Raw genomic sequence first — 18,994 nt, 5'->3', positions numbered from 1 at the left:
GGTCTCCAGAGTGGCAGGAGAGGCTAGAGGTTTACTAATAAGTGTTTTATGTTTCATCTGGTTCTCAGTTTTGTTTTTTTGTTGTTGTTGTTGTTGGTTTTGATGTTTTTGATGTACCTTGAGCAGTTTTGGTCGTATGTTTTCCAAGACATTGTTCATTTTGCTGAGACCTTAAATGTATTAATTTAAAGCCACACCTTGTATTCTTGATTCCTCTTTTCATTCTGGTGTTATAGCCCCTTATTCTTCAGTTTTGTGTTCTCATCCTTTAGAAATACTTTTTTAAAGAAAACTACATTGGTTGAATGCGAAGATTTTCTTCTTATGTTATTATGGATTCCTCGTTTTCCTCATGAAATATTGTGTGTGTGTGTGTGTGTGTGTGTGTTTAAAATCATAATTTCCAAGGATTTACTAAGACTGTACTGCTCCTTTTTTTTTTTTTAAGGGCGTTGAGAATATATTCAGTTCCTTTTGAGGATATGTGAGTCGTGTATTTAAGTACTGCTTAAATCAATATAGAAATACTTTTCCTAACTCTTTCAGGTGGATGGTGGAGCTGAGTGCCTTGTAGAAATCCGTAGCATAGTCTCAGAGTCAGATGTTTCATCATTTGAAATCCAACATAGTGGATTTGTGAAGCAGCTGTTGCTTTATTTGACATCTAAAAGTGAAAAGGATGCTGTGAGCAGAGAAATCAGATTAAAGAGATTTCTTCATGTATTTTTTTCTTCTCCAGTAAGTTATCTAATAATGCCTGTATGTCTTATAAGAACCAGTATTCACTAATGCATATATTTTAATCTCAGTAATAATTTCCAGCAGGTCTGGGTCAAGACATTGAGGGAAAACTTCTAGGTTTTTATGCAGTTGGAATCTTTCAACTTCTATATATCAAAGTAAATAGTAAAACAATGAAATGGGGATTTAACAAAGCTCATGTCACTATTTCTATGGTTGAAGTATCTTGAGTCTTTTTTGCTTGCAAGATGAACGATTAATAGTAGTCTCTCACCTGTGAATGTATTTTACTTGCAATATTTGTTTTTAAATGTATTAAAGTTTGTATTAGTTCCTTTTAGGGAAATAGACGTCTATAATAAGATAGAGGAGATATATTTTCCTGTTTTGTACATAAAATACAGTTGTAACAGTTCCCATCAAGGGTGCTTGATGACCATTTATGTCACCGTTTATAATGTGGATTACAAAGCCAGGAGCCACAGAGTGGCTCCCCTTCCTTCACTCTTAAGTGGGCCAGAGCAAGAGGGTAATCTTTGGATACTGTTGACAGCATTCTCCTTGTTTTACAGTGGCTTAAGGAGAAGGCATCACTTGGGCCGTTTCCCTCTGGATTATCTACGTAATAGTGCTTAGGATAGCTCTCCTATATGTTAACATTATTTCACCATGCGCTTGTTGTGTTCAGAGGCATTTGAGCATTGCTTGTATTTTAACTTGTGGGTCCACCTAAAGCAGAGTTAATATTTATTGTTGATTCGCTAGAAGCGTGACAGTATTATGTATAGTTTTACACCATACTTAAGATAATGTGCAATCTCTTATCTGAAACCCCTGGAGATGGGTGGGTTTCAAGGGTCCTACAGTGTATAGTACATTAAAATTTCCAGCAGTTTCCGCATAGCACTCTATATCATATGCATTAAATATTTTTATAGCATAACATGAATATTCTTACTAAAATCAGATAAATAAAGACTGTAAATAGCCTTATGTCTGTTTGGATCAGATTTTGCCACCAAGTGACTTCTGTTTTCAGAGCCTTTGGATGTAGGGATTGTGAATACAGGATTGTGGACTGTACAAAACGATTGTCTTTATTGAAATAATTGATGTGGTAATGTCGTTCAAACCAAATCTGCAATAAAAGATAAAGATGAATAGACAAATTACTCTTTTTTATAAAGCTGCTTATTAAATCTTCTCTTTGAGGAGAGTTTTGTTTTGAAAAGGCCTTGTTTAACCTGTTTGTTTATTTATAACTTTAGCTTCCTGGAGAAGAGCCCATTGGAAGAGTGGAACCAGTGGGTAATGCACCTTTGTTGGCATTAGTTCACAAGATGAACAACTGCCTCAGCCAGATGGAACAATTTCCAGTCAAAGTACATGATTTCCCTAGTGGAAATGGGACAGGAGGCAGGTAAGGACCATTGCCTGGCTATACCCTTGCCACTGGAATTTGGTACTTAGTTTCACTGAGGTAAGATGGCAAGAGATCTGGTAAAGTCTTGATCAGCCCAGAAAACATTCAGCTGTAACGATGAAAGAAATAAAGTACTCTGAAGAATGAATCAAATGCTTTTTTGTCTTTAAAATTATACCATGTGCCTTAAACAGGATGCTTTATAAATATGTAATCCAGTGATTGTATTCGTAACTTGTAATAGACTTAGTTTTCCTTAAATTGATACACTTCAACATACAAAATTTCTTTAAGAACTTTGTGTTTAACTTCAATAGGCATAAAACATTTTTTGTGGATGTGAATAACGTTTACATTTTGAGCAGTATGATTTGTATGTAATATAAGTGGTTAAAACTTTGTATTTTGATGGGTTCAAACATTTGAAGTTTTACTAGTTTAATAAATATATATATTTTTAATGTAGTTTTAAGGACTCTTGAGGTGCTACAGGAAAGAATTGTTCTATGTTGTGGAATGTTACAAGTTTCATGGAATATTTTGACTGGAAGCCTAGAAAATAGGAAATTTGGTATTTGTTTGTTTGTTTATTTATGACAGAGTCTTACCCTGTTGCCCAAGCCAGAGTACACTAGTGTGAACATGGCTCACTGCAGCCTTGCCCTCCTGGGCTGAAGAGATCTTTCTGCCTCAGCCTCCCATGTAGCTGGGGCCACAGGCATGTGCCACCATGTTCCACTAATTTTTTTATTTTTTGTAGAAACGAGGTCTCACTTTGTTGCCCAGGCTGGTCTTGGGTCCAAGTGATCCTCCTGCCTTGACCTCCCAAAGTGCTGGGATTACAGGCCTGAGCCACCAGAGTCAGCCCAGTTTGGTTTTTAAATCCACATTTTGATGTTTTAAAAACATTTTTAAAATTTTGATTGAATTAAGAACAATAAGCATTGTTGAGTGATAAGGCAATCACATCATGGACTAGGGTTTCTTTTCGGCTTTGAAAGTTAATGTGGCGTGTGTTACTCAGTTTCAATCATTATGCTTTCCTGGAGGAGTTCATGAAAGAAGGGGGCATTTTCACCTGTGCTTGAGAAAATCATGAAGCTTTTTATTTTTATCCAAATTTATATAGAGTATGTTTGCATATATATATATTCATAAAATGGAATATTCTTCTCCACATCCCTATTTGTATGCTTTATGTGCAGGAGGGTCCAATCTTTTGGCTTCCCTGGGCCATATTGGAAGATGAATTGTCTTGGGCCACATTAAATACACTAACACTAAAGTTAGTTGATGAGCTTAAAAAAACAAAAACACTCGTGTTTTAAGAAAGTTTCGGAATTTGTGTTGGCCTGTATTGAAAGCAGTCTGGGCTGCATGCAGCCTGTGGGCCGCAGGTTGGACAAGCTTGCTTTGTGGAATCATACAGATAATCACAGTTTAAGTTTGTATCCGACTCCTGCCAGAGCTTTTCTGAAATGAGCAATTAAACATCATGACCAGGTTTCAACTGCTGTAGCTATTAAACTGCTTCATTCAAAACTGTTATAGCAAAGTACATTTTAAAGATTAGTTTTTAAAGTAATTTTGTAGCTGAAATCTTTGAAATAAAATTGGATTTTTTTTTTTTTTTTTTTTTTTTTGCTTTTTAAAAAATGTAATTCAGTAGAAATGGGCAAAATATTGCAGAAGTGAATGTGCTTAAATAGTTGAGGGATTTTTGTTCCAGAAAAATAATTAAATATTCATGGGTGAAGTATTTCTGCTCACATGGATTTATGATGGGACAGAGGTCAAATGTTGACTTAAGGTTTGCATATGCTCGCATACACATCCGTCTTTTATTTCTTATGTATAAAATTTTTTTCTAAATAACTTGAATTCTTGGCTTTAACATTTACAGAACTGGTAAGTAAATGATTAGTACTAGTGTGTCTTAGTATTAACTTGCGTTTATTTGAATTAATGTATATTAAGTGTGAAAATAATAGACTAACTTTTTTTTCACAAATTATCTTGAGCTTTTCTCTCAACAGAGGATCACAGGCTTTAAAATTTTTCAACACACATCAATTAAAATGCCAGTTACAAAGACATCCAGACTGTGCAAATGTGAAGCAGTGGAAGGGTGGACCTGTCAAGATCGACCCTCTGGCTTTGGTACAAGCCATCGAGAGATACCTTGTAGTTAGAGGTACTTTCCATGTATTTGTTTTGTGTGTTATGTATGTATATTTGGGAGAAATTTACATTAAGAGATATATACGTTATTTCTCTGTTGAATGTTGTTTCTGTTAAAACCTAGATGGCAGGAACTTACATTCCTGTCATTTCTTTTCTACTTAGTATATAGTCATACACTGAACTTACTAGGGGTTGACTGCTTACTTGAGTGATGAGTTAATTTATCTTGGTGAAATGTAGTAGAAATGACATTTTGTGTTTGGCAATTTTCTTAGACCTTTCTGCTTCATAGATCAGAGTGTAATATATACGGGTCGAACATCCCTAACCTGAAAATCTAAAATGCAAAATGGTCCAGAATCTGAAACTTCGATTGCTGCCATGACACCACCAGTGGAAGACTCCACACCTGACTACTTTGTTTTCTGATGGTTCAGTGTACATACGCTTTGTTTCATGCACAAAATTATTGAAAATACTCTATATAATTACCTTCACACCATGTATATGAGATATAAATGAATTTCATATTTAGCTTTGTATCCCGTCCCCAAGGTATCTTATATATATGTAAATATTCCAAATTTGAAAAAAAATTTGAAACCTAAAACACTTCTGGGCTCAAACATTTCAGATAAGGGATACTCAACCTATATGTGTTTTTCTGAGAAGATGTTTAACCAGTGTATACAGGATTTGTTTTTTCACACCTAAAATCGCTATGAGTTTAAAAGTCTACTTGGGTCTTCAGGGTATGGAAGAGTAAGAGAAGATGATGAAGACAGTGATGACGATGGATCAGACGAGGAAATAGATGAGTCTCTGGTAAGGTACTATATTCCCATCATGTCATAATGTACTATATAAAGTTCAGGGCCTTTGGCTTAAATGGCTTTTGCTTTGCTTTATTCAGGCTGCTCAGTTCCTAAATTCAGGAAATGTAAGACACAGGCTGCAGTTTTATATTGGAGAACATTTGCTGCCGTATAACATGACCGTGTATCAGGCAGTACGGCAGTTTAGTATACAGGCTGAAGATGAAAGAGAATCCACGGATGATGAGAGCAATCCTCTAGGCAGAGCTGGTATCTGGACAAAGACTCATACAATATGGCAAGTCTGAAAATTCTTTCTTTTGGTTTTTCATAAACTTCGAAACTGTTCTTGTGTTTTAGAATTCACATTAACTTGATGGCTGGCTTTCGTAAGGATAGGGGGCCCTAAATCACACATTTTAGTTCTTAAAGACGATTTTAAATATTTGATAAGGTACATATGCATATGTATATATAGCCTCATTCATTCTACTGGAAAACATTTATTCATGGACAATAATCATGGTTTACATCTACTTTTCTAGATTTATTTCAAGTCTTTAATTAAGATAAAAATGTTGCCATAAGATGATGTTCCATTAGGTAATCTGAAGTTGGGCATCTCTGAGTCCTTAAGAGGCATTTGGATGCAGCTTCCTGCATTGTCTGTGAGTGTCTGTTACATATGCTTGAAGAGAGCCATTCTTCTCAGAACCACCCTTGGAGTTTCTCAGGCAGCCCCTCCTGGGAAGGTGGTCTCTAGGTGGTCTCTTCTAAGAAGTTCTCCACGTTCATGCTAGGGAGAGAGAGGGGAATAGATCTCAGAACGGTCTTCTGGTAACTGTGGTGTCTGTGGCTTAGATTTTGGCTTTGTATCAGTTTCAAAATCTACATTTGGTTTATATACTGTCTTGTCATTTTAGGTATAAACCTGTGAGAGAGGATGAAGAAAGTAATAAAGATTGTGTTGGTGGTAAAAGAGGAAGAGCCCAAACAGCTCCAACGAAAACTTCCCCTAGAAATGCAAAAAAGCATGATGAGTTATGGCACGGTAAGATGGTAGATAAAGGGGAAAATGGATTGCCAACTGGGCAGTCTTCCCATTTTCATGATTTTCAAAGAGTGATTTGGACTTAGTAGTAAAATCTTTGAATATAATTGAGAAATAAATGAAATTACCAACAGTTTGATCACATTTAATCCTCAACTTTTAATATCTAGAAAATGAAAAGTTAAGTACCTACAAAATTAAATTGAGAAGGAAAATTGGGAAAAAGCTTATTCCCAATTCATTAACAGTTTGGGTTTTTATGAAGGCTGAAACAAATTTCATTGGTAGAACATGTTCACTAAAGAAGAGACTGAAGGTAGTGATCACTGACCAATTGGTGCCTACTTTTTTATTGTCACCCATGACAGTAGTATAATTATAGTAATCATCAAAAGTGATGCCAGGTAATGTAATGACCATCGAATATAGCTGTCACTGTGTAATAGACTTATTTTTCTCTGTAATACTTCCTTCCCGTCTATAGTTTTCCTCTCTTCCCCCACCTCTTCCCTTTAAAAATGTGATACTAACAATGCCTTAGAGTTAGACAATATTATTTTTCCATGGAAGACCCCCCCACCCCCCTCCCTGCCACCATCACAGTAATTTTCTCACACTGGTTTCCCTGGTCCACAGGAATAAGGGCCCTGTGGCACTTTTTTTCACACAACTAAGTTTGTTCAATATAAAATTGGCTCTTGATTTTGAGATTGTTATGTTTTTGGTGTTAAAAAATGCCATTTTCTTTTACGAAATGATGGTGGTATGATTTTTTATTATTTTGCTTGCTATAAGTAAACGGCAACTGTTTTGAGTCCCTCAGATTTATTTTTCTGGTGCCTTTACTTAATGCAGCCTAGTAACAAAGGATTTGCAGACCCTACTTGAAAACCCTCAATCTGTTCAGTCCTAAGCCTTGCATTAAATAACCAAGTCTCTTTTACCAGATTTTTAATTTTGAGGTATTCATCTCGTTACAAACTGGATATGAAATATCCGGGAAATTTCTCTAACAGTGAACTTAACTTTAAACAGTTTGTTTCTGTTCCTCCAGCCATTTTACCGTTTAGTGTTGTTTCTGGTATAAAGGAGAAATGTAGAGGAGCCAGCTTTCCTTCATTATAATGTTTATTTGGGTTTGGGAGGGGAAAGTGAAATTTTTATAAGCCAAGGCATTTTATATGTAAGATAAAATGGGAAGACTGTCAAACTTATCAATACCCTACTAATAGGATTCCAAGCGTTGACTATAACAACTTCCGTTACTCTTTTAGCGATGATAGGACCTTGGCTGCACTGGCTTCGCCTTTCTGACTTTGATCAAAACTTACTTTGATCTTTTGTCCTTTAGATGGAGTGTGCCCATCAGTATCAAATCCTTTAGAAGTTTACCTCATTCCCACACCACCTGAAAATATAACATTTGAAGACCCGTCATTAGATGTGATCCTTCTTTTAAGAGTTTTACATGCTATCAGTCGATACTGGTATTACTTGTATGATGTGAGTAACGTTGCCTACTTAAGAAGTTTTCATGGTCTGTGATTGATAAATTTCCTATTGCACTAGAAATGGAAATAGTGATTCAGCTAAATACAGGGATCCTAGCCCAGTAAAGTATAATGTACGCATCAGTGGAAACTTCTCCCCCACTTTTTCTCCCGGTCTAGTCTAAGACTAAAGGCTTAGATTAATTCTCTTGGCAGATTTGTAAAATTTTCTCTAGCAATAAATTTATGAAATTAAGCTACAATATGAAACTTGAACATGGATTTATTATAGTTAAAATTCTTTAGGTACATGTAACGAGAAGTTTATATATCAAGTAAAAGTTGGGTAACAGTTGCATGCTGCCGTTGATATTTATATAGCATAGAGAAGAGTAAAGGAATTGGCCCTGCATGAAACATTAGCTGCAACATCACTGAATGATTGAGCCAGCAGCAGTGGCTGGGGGCAGTGCCCAGCAGTGGCAAGGGGTACATGTGAGGGCTTAACAGTGTATTGTGGGAATTGTTGTTTTAGGTGGGACACAGTAATGAGAGGCTGTGTGTTGTATGTCGGCAACCAGCACTGAATTCAGGGTACTTTGCATGGATTTGGGGATAATGGAAGAGATTGTGAATATAATCCTAATGTTTTACTACATGTAGACTTTTTTTTTTTTTTAAAACATTTTACAGAATGCAATGTGCAAGGAAATTATTCCAACTAGTGAATTTATTAACAGTAAGTTAACAGCAAAAGCAAATAGGCAACTTCAAGATCCTTTAGTAATCATGACAGGAAACATCCCAACATGGCTTACTGAGCTAGGAAAAACCTGGTAAGACAATCACTTCTGTAATGGTGGCCTTGGAAATGTTACTGGGTTGGTCTTGATGTATTTTGTTACAGAAACATTGTCTTTACTGGACCTAGTCAAATGTTTATTAATACCGTTGATCACAACTTGCTTAATTGTGTGGCTTTAGCATGTAAACAGACTAGGCAAGTTTGGGGGCTGGATCTTCTTGGTAGTATGTGTCTATGTGTGAAATAGGAAAGTACACATAGCAGTTTGGCTGAAGATAGTCAAAATTATCTGTTCTCATAAAATTGGATTCCAAAGGTGTAGTTGCTTGATTCTCTGAGCCTGCTTGGGTCAGGGACTCTAGAACTGCAGTGGTAAATGTAAGCCACTGGCCATATACATTTAAATCGGCAGTCCCCAACTCTTTTTGGCACCAGGGACCAGTTTCATGGAAGACAATTTTTCCACAGACATGGACTGGGAGATAGGGCTGGTTTCAGGATGATTCAAGTGCCTCATGAAGGTGGTGGTCATATTTTAAAAATGAGCTTTCATTAGTCATGTTATACTTCCTTCAGGTAGATTAAAGATCTATCGACTTAAGTGTAGGATTTGAAAAATTAAATATCAGATTCTGCATTGAAAGGCTACTTAATGCACTATTGATCACTTAGAAATTTCATATAAGAAGTATGAAAATTCTTTAAAATTAATTGACCTGGCTGGACGCAGTGGCTCACATCTATAATCCCAGCACTTTGGGAGGCCGAGACAAGTGGATCACCTGAGGTCAGGAGTTCAAGACCAGCCTGACTAACACGGTGAAACCCCGTCTCTACTAAAAAATACAAAAAACTAGCCGGGCGAGGTGGCGGGCGCCTGTAGTCCCAGCTACTCGGGAGGCTGAGGCAGGAGAATGGCGTAAACCCGGGAGGCGGAGCTTGTAGTGAGCTGAGATCTGGCCACTGCACTCCAGCCTGGGTGACAGAGCGAGACTCCGTCTCAAAAAAAAAAATACAAAAATTAGCTGGTTGTGGTGTCAGGAGCCCGTACTCCCAGCTACTTGGGGGGCTGAGGCAGGAGAATTGTGTGAGCCTGGGAGGCAGAGGTTGCAGTGAGCCTAGATCACACCACTGCACTCCAGCCTGGGCGACGGGAGCAAGACTCCATCTCAAAATCAATAAACAAATTGACCTAAACAATTTTTACTGATTTTATTTACAATTTTTATTCTATATCATATCAAAAGTTGTTTCTAATATAAGTTTGGATTTTTTTTTTTTTTTTAGTAGTTTCTAATTCTCATCCAGATAATAAACTTACATTGCATCTTTTTACAGCCCATTTTTCTTTCCTTTTGATACCCGGCAAATGCTTTTTTATGTAACTGCATTTGATCGGGACCGAGCAATGCAAAGATTACTTGATACCAACCCAGAAATCAACCAGTCTGATTCTCAAGATAGCAGAGTTGCACCTAGATTGGATAGAAAAAAAGTAAGTTTCTCCCCGAAATCTTTAAATAATCTGAGCTTTTCAAAATAATGGGAAAACTAGAAATGTAGTGTATCTAAATATGCATGTTGGTCGTGGAGGCCTTGGTCCTAGTCAGCTAGCCCTATTTTCCTTTCAGTCTCTTGGAACTGGGCTATCTGTGATTCTTCCTTATCCTTCGTTAAGAGTTTCTCTCCTCCCCACCCGCCAGTTTCTGAAATAATTTCTACAATTCTCTTTGCTCTTTTAGTTGTCGTAACTCTTAGACCAAGAAAGAATCTTGTCTTCTCTCACTGAAACTTTTTCATTCTAAATTAGGAGTTCAAACTATCTCCTGCCTTTAAAAATTGATCCCTTATGTAATGGTTGGAATTAATTGGATCCATTTCATTCCCTTAACAAGTCACTCCAACTAGAAGAGCCTGAAACAAAATCCTTAATATATTTTGAGTCTCTTCTACCGGTTAGCCCCAGTGTTGCTAACTTAATCTGTGTTTCTCATCTTGGCTCCACATTTGTGGCTCTGAACCACAGTGCCCTGAGCCATTTCCAGTGGAGACCGATTCTACAGTTCTCACCAGCACTGTTTTTACTTAGGTCTTTTCTGTTCATTTACCTGTTTGTTTTTTTTGCTAGGGATTTAAGTTTCTTTTCCTAAAGGCTTTATCTCCAAAAGTCTCATAAGAGACATTAGTAATAAAATAAAGGAGTTAGATGGGTGGCAGGGAGTGAAGTGTATACTGAAAAGCAAAACAAAACATAAAGCAAACATTGTAGTTAAAAAAATCTTCTTGGGCCCAGCGTGGTGGCTCATACCTGTCATCCCAGCACTTTGGGAGGCTGAGGCGGGCGGGGCGGATCATGAAGTCAGGTAATCAAGACCATCCTGGCCAACATGGTGAAACCCCGTCTCTACTAAAAATGAAAAGAAAAAAAAAAAAATTGGCGTGGTGGCGCATGCCTGTAATCCCAGCTACTTGGGAGGTTGAGGCAAGAGAATCACTTAAACCAGGGAGTTGGAGGTTGCAGTGAGCTGAGATCATGCCACTGCATTCCAGCCTGGCAACAGAGCGAGACTCCGTCTAAAACAAAAGAAAAAGTCATCCTATTCATATCCTCATTAGGATTCCATAAGCACTGATATTGGCATAAATTAGAAATCTAGCAGGACCTTTTAAAATCTCATTTGCAGGTGTTTGTAGTAGTGCTTGTAGGATCTTGGCAGATCAGAGCCAATAGGTTTCCAGCTCACCTGTTTGACCTGTCACCTCCATATCTATTTCTCTATCTAAATATAAATGTACCCAGGGAGATTTCATGAAACTGCAGCCCTGAAAATTGCATTGATACTTGGCAAAGATGATTTTTTTCTTCCCCAACTTGAATTTTCTGAACTTGCCATGGCCACAAGATAAATTAGTAATTACTCTTGCATCTGGTTTCCTTAATGTATGCCAAGATGCTGTTGATGTTGGTAACAATACTGCTACCTCTTAACCTTTTCTGAGTTACCTGTTTAAGGAATAAGTGTTAACAATTGAGTTGATTTTGTTCTTTTGCATTTCAAGAAATGCCACCTGTTTATTAAAGTGTAATATCGGTAGAGCATAATTTCCTGACAGTTGTACTTTCTTCGTAGCGTACTGTGAACAGAGAGGAGCTGCTGAAACAGGCGGAGTCTGTGATGCAGGACCTCGGCAGCTCACGGGCCATGTTAGAAATCCAGTATGAAAATGAGGTGAGCTTGGAGTCTGGTGATGGTTATTTAGTTTGACTTGTGTTCTTGATTAAATGTTATTTGAGTTTCTTGGTACTATGAAATTCTGAAAGACAGTTGGGAGTTTGCTCTCTTTTCTCTTGAATGATTTGTTCTAAGTTCCCCATTTTTCTTTTCTTTTTTTTTTTTTTTTTTTTTTTTTTTTTTGAGACGGAGTCTCGCTCTGTCGCCCAGGCTGGAGTGCAGTGGCCGGATCTCAGCTCACTGCAAGCTCCACCTCCTGGGTTCACGCCATTCTCCTGCCTCAGCCTCCCGAGTAGCTGGGACTACAGGCGCCCGCCGCCTCGCCCGGCTAGTTTTTTGTATTTTTAGTAGAGACGGGGTTTCACCGGGTTAGCCAGGATGGTCTCGATCTCCTGACCTCGTGATCCGCCCGTCTCGGCCTCCCAAAGTGCTGAGATTACAGGCTTGAGCCACCGAGCCTGGCCTGTTCCCCATTTTTCAAAGGTTCAACTACATACTAAAAGGCAGTTTTTTTCCTGGCGTAAGAACACATTTGTGTTGTTAGTCTTTCAGTTGATAAACTGAAAGGATATTTTAAACAGTTGATAACTTTCAAAATGTTTGAATTGCCTTTTTGAAAAAATCAGGTTTACTGAGATATAAATAATAACTGCACACTTCAGAAATGTAGTTTTAAGGGTTGACAGATACACTTTCACATCAAGATAAAGAATACTCCGATCACCACAAAAAGTGCCCCTATTTCATGCAAAATCAGTCGTTCTGTCCCCTAACCAATCCTCAGCCCCTGATAACCATTGACGTATTTTCTGTCCCTGTAATTTTATCTTTTTTATAATATCATAAATGGAATCATGCAGTATGTAGTCATTTGTCATTTTTCTTTCACTTAGCGTAATGCTTTTGAGATTCATCCATGTTGCATGTGTCAATTTGTTTCCTATTATGGAATAGTTCTATTATATGAACTATATATTGAGTATTCCATTATGTGGGTACACCAAAATATGTTTACCAATCACCAGTTGATTCACTTTTTGGTTGTTTCCAGTTTTTGACTATTTTGACTAACATTGCTATGAACATTTGCATACCAAAAGATTCAAGTAATGATTTTCTGTATATTTAAGTCTCTTGGGATACTTCCCCCTTTTCTTTCACCTAATTTTTTTTTTAAAGACAAAACTTAGAGTTTTGGGGCTTCCCTGAACCTCTTACGGACTTAAAATTTCTAGATCTTTCATTATACCAAATATTTACTTACAATAGCCAACCACTCTGCCCCTCAGCTTTCTTATCTGTAAAATGTAGGTAATAATAGTATAACCTCGAAGCTGTGACTGAGTTCATGTACATGAACTGGCTCATGGTAAGTATCATAGATTTAGCAGTTTAGTGTATGAGATACTAACTGTGCCTATTTAAGTAATTTTAATCATGACTTTGATTTTTCATTCATTTTATTAAGCATTTTCTCCTTCTTGATGACTTCTGGAAAGCTAAGAGTATTCAGTCACCAAAGTTAAAATTATAAGTTGTTGTGTACTAGAAAGTATACTGCATGCTAGGGTTCCAGGTTAGGGCAGAGTCTCTGCACTGAAAAGATGACAGTGTAGTTAGGGAGACACAGGACAAAGGTACCAAAGAGTGTGGCAAGGTAGTGGTACAGGTGCCAAGTGAATGACGCATTCAGACAAGGAGTGCTGTCCTCAAGATGCCTTGAGTTAGACCTTAGTGTAGGCGAGTAGGAAGATTGAGAGACCATTTTCTAGTAGGAGATGGGGCCTGAGCAAAGGGTCAGGCTTGGTGGTGAGTGGCAGAAGTTAGTACTGCTGTGGAAGTGCTGGGAGAAGGGGGATAAAAAGGAGGTGGCCAGATGGAGTGGAGGCCCTGGACTGCTGGCATAAGAGATACGAACTTTTTGAATCTAGTAGCTTGATCATGGCTGTTGCTCAGAGGATGCGGTTCTTCTATGTTGATGCATCCAAATTTATTACTCATAAGACTACAGGACCTTTGCTGTAACCATTTGGTGTGTTTTTATTCTCTTTAAACATACATTCTACTTTCTTACTCCAGCATAGTTTTCTCTTGCCAGGAAATATCTTTCCTCTCTCATCCCTCACGGTTCTGTTAAAATTGCATCTTGCATGAAACCTAACAAGCTCAGAATGGCTTCACACAGACTGTTCTAAGGAGCAGGATTGGATTGCTGATGTGAAGTCAAGATTTTATGCCCTTCCTTCATAGGTCTTGCCTGTTGACCTCAGAAAAGATTCCAGGAGCTGCTTCATTAGGAAATGGGGAAGTACCTCCACCCCTACCTCACAAGCACTGACTTTGTGAAATGCATAGGGCTTCCGGTTATGATTCAAATTCAGCTGTACATGTCAGCTAGTAGCCTTGAGGAAGAATTTCTAACTAGCTCTAGAAGAATCCCAATGAAAATCCCAGGTCACAGTGTGGGCTCCTATTTGAATTGGGATGATTGGTAAGCCAGGGAAGGATTATACCAGTCTTTGGGCTCACAAAGCCACCCAAACCCCAAGGACTGGGGTTACAAATGACCCAGTGACCCAGTCTCCTTTTGGGAAGGTGAAAGATCAGGAACAGGGAACGTGGAGCCTGGCCTGCCCACTTACTGGCTGTGTGATTTTGGGCAAGTTAACATAAACTCATCAGTGTCCTCTTAGCCCTTTACATAATTAATGCACCTGCCTCCTCATGTTGTTAGAATGATAAAATGACCTGAAATGTGTGAAGCACTCAGAACGTTGTCATATAGTAAGTGGCAGTATGTGTTAGTTTTGAGAGAAAAAGATTCCTTTTTAAGTACAAGTTGTCAAACTTTTGTTTTTCTGTTTCTAGGGTTTTATGCTTTCCTTTCCTTTAAAAGAAAAATGAAGCTCAACCGAGTACCTGCCCTTTTAGTGGTGTAGCTGGGTAGAATGATAATCCCTGAAGAGATCAGGTTGCTCTGTGGGAAGGCTGGCCACCCCTAGGTTGTATCAGCAAAGCAAACATGACCTGGGCCTTCCCCCTTCTGCAGAGGCTCACAGAGGAAGTGCTGTTAGTGATTTAATATTTTAAGAATCCTTTTAGAAACAACAGCATTGGATGAAGGAAATAGACTAATTTGATCTGTGACTTCTGTTAAACCTGGGATAATAGTGTGCCGAAAGGAGCATTAACTAGCACCATCTGGTGGATACCATGTGTTACTGCAGGTTTTTCTTTGCTTCTCTTTTGTTCCTCAGTCCTCCAGTGCCTGGGATTCAGTGTAGAACAGAATATACAAAGTACTCCCACCCCATGATGGAGCTTATCTTTTTGTTTGGGGAGGCCAATACATCCACACACATTCATGTACACATATATGTTAGGCCGTGTGGAAGAAAAATAAAATAAGAGGATGAAGCATTATGGGGACGCGTAGCGTGGTCCGAGGACATTTGAGTGGAGGCAAGTCATTGCGGTCTGGGGGAAAAGTATCTCTAGCACAAGAACAGAGAAGCAGTGTTCCTAGCCTGTTGGAGGATGAGTGTGGCTCGAGCATAGTGAGCAAGGGCAGAGTAGGAGGAGTCAAAGAGACTGAGTGGGATGTGCAAAGGGGTCATGTAGGCCATGGTAAGAACTGTAGCTCTGCTTTGAATGAGATGAAAAATCTTTGGAAAGCAGCAAAGGAATGCCGCGAACTTGTGGTTTGTAAGGATTACGCTTGCTCCTATGAGCATGGGACATAAGATGTCGGGAATGTTAGTGCAGAGACCATCTAGGAGACTTTAGCAGTAGACCAGATGACAGAGGATAGCAGCTGGGTAAAGTTGGTAATTAGTTTAGAATGCATTTTGAAGGCAGCGCTTAAATTGTATTTACTGATGGATTGGATTGTGCGGGTTTAGAGAATGGCCAAGGACAGCTCTAAGGATTTGGTTGGAGTATTCATTTTGGGGTTAATGGTGATACCATTTACTGGTACGGAATTCTATTAGGATTAGGGGTTAATCAGGAAAGCACCACTAGGCCCAAGCAGATCTCTGTTTTGAAAAAGTTAAATGTTTAGTGGACTACCTCTAAACTTTTAAACTAGTGTGAGTAATTTTTAAGAGTAACCATAATAATGCTAAAATAGTACCCTTTGTTTACGAGTAATCTATAAATGTTGCCTTCCTGACAGGGTTATAGTTAGATTTAGTGTATAACCTATGATAGGAACTTGTTACTACCTGCATATCTTTGTTTATGGTCTGATCTGGTAGGACCTTGACAGAACAGGAAGGAATGAGCAAGCTATGAACACTGCTTCAGGCATGTCCACATCAGGTGTCTCATGGAGGAGTAGTTTAACTTTAGGCTGCACAGTCGCCTTCGGAGCTTGTTTAATAATACCAGTGCCCAGGCTCTAAACTGAACATGCCAGATCAGAATCCTCAGGACGTGGCACCCCTATATGTGCATGTGGCTAAAGCTCTGGGGATTCCAGTGCACCCTGGGAGTTGAGAAACATTGGTGTCCTGTATGACGCCATCAGTCCTGTCTGTGCTGGTGTGGAATCAGACCTTTCATTATTTGTATTTTATTTGACACATCTCTATTAAATGGCTACTGTGTGTCAGGTACTATCAGAGATACAGGGTGACCAAAACAGTTATCATCCTGCAAAATATGCAAGCATATACTGACATTTTGGTAAAGTAATGTAGTAAGTATTTAAGTAGCTGTAAAATAAGCCCCAAGAAAAAAGGAGCAAACTAACTGTTGGGAGCAGATGTTGAGGGGAGCCTTTCCCTTGAGAGGGTGACATTTGAGCTGGTTTGGGGTAACAGTTCACTAAAGAGAAAAAGGGGAAAGACATCCATACGCAGACAATGCCATATTGTTCCTGAAGGAAAGATATGTAGCCACAGTGGCACTTCTGTGAGTACAACCTGAAATCGTTCAACTGACATGTTGGGGCCTTAGCGGGTAGGAAGTAATGAAGAGTTGCTAGTTTTTGTCCAGGTGACCAGGACTGAAAGAATAAATCCGGTCAGGACATTTTTGGAAAATAATCTCTAATGCATCCTGGTAAACAAGTTGCTGTTAGTGTCCACATATCCAAGAGGTTGGCAGTAAAAAAGCACAATTTCTAAAATTTGAAATCGTTCTACTTGTGTTCCTCTGTAGGTTGGTACAGGTCTTGGGCCTACACTGGAGTTTTATGCGCTTGTATCTCAGGAACTACAGAGAGCTGACTTGGGTCTTTGGAGAGGTGAAGAAGTAACTCTTAGCAATCCAAAAGGTAATGCCTATCTGTAAGTTAGTTGGTTTGTGTTTCTCAGATCAGGTAATGGACTCTGATGGTTTATTAAATATATTTAATTTCTAATGGACAACTGTGCTTGCTTCTTTATAGCCTCTGTTTTCTCATTTATCAAGTAGGGAAGGCCTGTCCAGTTCTAGAGGACTTCATTCAGTGATCTGCACTCCCATTTTGAGAATACTTAATTTCTTAAATGTTCTTAGTTACCAGGTTTTGTTTTGTTTTTGGAAACATCATCTAAAGTTTGGTGAATTGCTTGTTTTTCAGGAAGCCAAGAAGGGACCAAGTATATTCAAAACCTCCAGGGCCTGTTTGCGCTTCCCTTTGGTAGGACAGCAAAGCCAGCTCATATTGCAAAGGTTAAGATGAAGTTTCGCTTCTTAGGAAAATTAATGGCCAAGGCTATCATGGATTTCAGATTGGTAAGTTTAGGATGGTTTGCTTTTTGCAGGTTTGGTGTAGAATGTTCTGTGCAAGTACCTCAGTCCCCTGTAGTTACTGCTATACTTCAGAGCAGTGCTTCTCAAACTTTAATACACATATGAATTACTTGGGGATTTTGTTAAAAATGCCAGTTCTGATTCAGTTGGGCAGGGGTAAGACTGTCCTACTGTCCAAGATTCTAAGTTTTCCTATCAGCTCCCAGGGCACGCCCAATTGCCAGGTTGTGGACCACTCCTTGGGTAGCAAGGATTCAGATAATCAGGCAAGTTAAGGTGGTATTAATTATTTATTTTTTAGAGTCTGACATTACCTTTTCAATTCGGTAGGAAAGTTTGTGCATGTAACTAAACTTCATTAAATTTACATTAGAGTGCTGTTGTGAAAATAACCCAAGTGATCAGCATTCATAGAGGTTGGAATGTTTCTGGACGTTTCTTCATTTCTTTTTCTCTTGAATTTCTGGCCTCAAGCAATCCCCTCACATTGGCCTCCCACAGCACTGGGGAGGTACAGGCACGAGCCACCATGCTCTTCTCCCGTTTCCGGAGGCACTTTATCAGTATGTTTAATAAGACATTTTCACCTGTGGCCAAATTGACAAGTTTACAATTTCACTTTAACTGAAGAGTGGGCAGTTTATCAGTTAGTTTAGAAGTTCCATTTAGTTTGCTATTTTAAATATAGTAAGTTTTTTCCCTTAACATTTTTTGCTTTGGGATATTCAATAATACAGACTACAGTGGAGTTGCGTTTAGAGCCCCAAATCAAGAGAATCAGTTTTGTGTAGTGGGAGAAATAGTTCCTAACTACAGAATTTTCTTTCTTGGGGATTACTTGACCTATTAATATTTAAATGATCTCCTGAAGTGCCTTAGATGGAGGTAATGCTGGAAGCTTAGTGTGACAGTGAAAATATTATGCATGTTCCGTTTCAGGTGGACCTTCCCCTTGGCTTACCCTTTTATAAATGGATGCTACGGCAGGAAACTTCACTGACATCACACGATTTGTTTGACATCGACCCAGTTGTAGCCAGATCAGTTTATCACCTAGAAGACATTGTCAGACAAAAGAAAAGACTTGAACAAGATAAATCCCAGGTAGGCTTAGAAGAAACAGTCGAGTGGATCAGGTCTTTATTTTAGAAAAATGAGGCTTTTGTTAAATGGTTTGTATTTGTCTCAGTTGTTATGGTAATGTTTTATTTTAGGAGATTTTAATTCTTTTATTATACTAACTAAGACATACGATTTCACAGTGGGTCACATGACCTATACTCAGAGCAGGTTATAAACATCTTGATTAGCAAATAAAATACAATTCTAAATCAGACCATAAATAAGAACTCTGATGTATCTGGGCAGATATTATATCATCTTTTAGTAAGCATTTGAATCAGTAAAACTATTCTCAGAACAGATTTATTTTCAAGAAAGGTACCTTAATTTAGGAACAGTGTTGTTTCAAGAGATCTCAGGAAGATATTTTTTAAAGGTCACTGTGAGT

General features: G+C 38.4%; 1 protein-coding gene across 24 annotated transcripts in view; it reads left to right on the top strand.

Moving 5' to 3' along the window:
• TRIP12 (thyroid hormone receptor interactor 12) overlaps positions 1-18,994 on the top strand; it is a 152,837-nt gene that overhangs the window by 123,764 nt on the left and 10,079 nt on the right. For 17 of the 24 annotated variants that reach the window (XM_017947046.1, XM_017947047.2, XM_009183262.3 and 14 more), the window contains 13 exons: positions 547-738; positions 2,010-2,161; positions 4,186-4,358; positions 5,100-5,173; positions 5,262-5,461; positions 6,087-6,214; positions 7,566-7,717; positions 8,398-8,540; positions 9,848-10,004; positions 11,641-11,739; positions 16,909-17,023; positions 17,312-17,466; positions 18,424-18,588. In XM_017947046.1, coding sequence (XP_017802535.1) covers positions 547-738; positions 2,010-2,161; positions 4,186-4,358; positions 5,100-5,173; positions 5,262-5,461; positions 6,087-6,214; positions 7,566-7,717; positions 8,398-8,540; positions 9,848-10,004; positions 11,641-11,739; positions 16,909-17,023; positions 17,312-17,466; positions 18,424-18,588 — 1,905 coding nt within the window. The remainder of the gene's footprint in view (positions 1-546; positions 739-2,009; positions 2,162-4,185; positions 4,359-5,099; positions 5,174-5,261; positions 5,462-6,086; positions 6,215-7,565; positions 7,718-8,397; positions 8,541-9,847; positions 10,005-11,640; positions 11,740-16,908; positions 17,024-17,311; positions 17,467-18,423; positions 18,589-18,994) is intronic. The other 7 variants (XM_021924071.2, XM_021924068.2, XM_021924065.2 and 4 more) reach the window with 1 other exon arrangement.

Source organism: Papio anubis, chromosome 10 (assembly GCF_008728515.1).
Source record: "Papio anubis isolate 15944 chromosome 10, Panubis1.0, whole genome shotgun sequence".
Classification (NCBI taxonomy): Eukaryota; Metazoa; Chordata; class Mammalia; order Primates; family Cercopithecidae; genus Papio; species Papio anubis.
The sequence above is the reverse complement of the archived record's forward strand: the minus strand, read 5'-3'. Positions and strand labels throughout refer to the sequence as shown.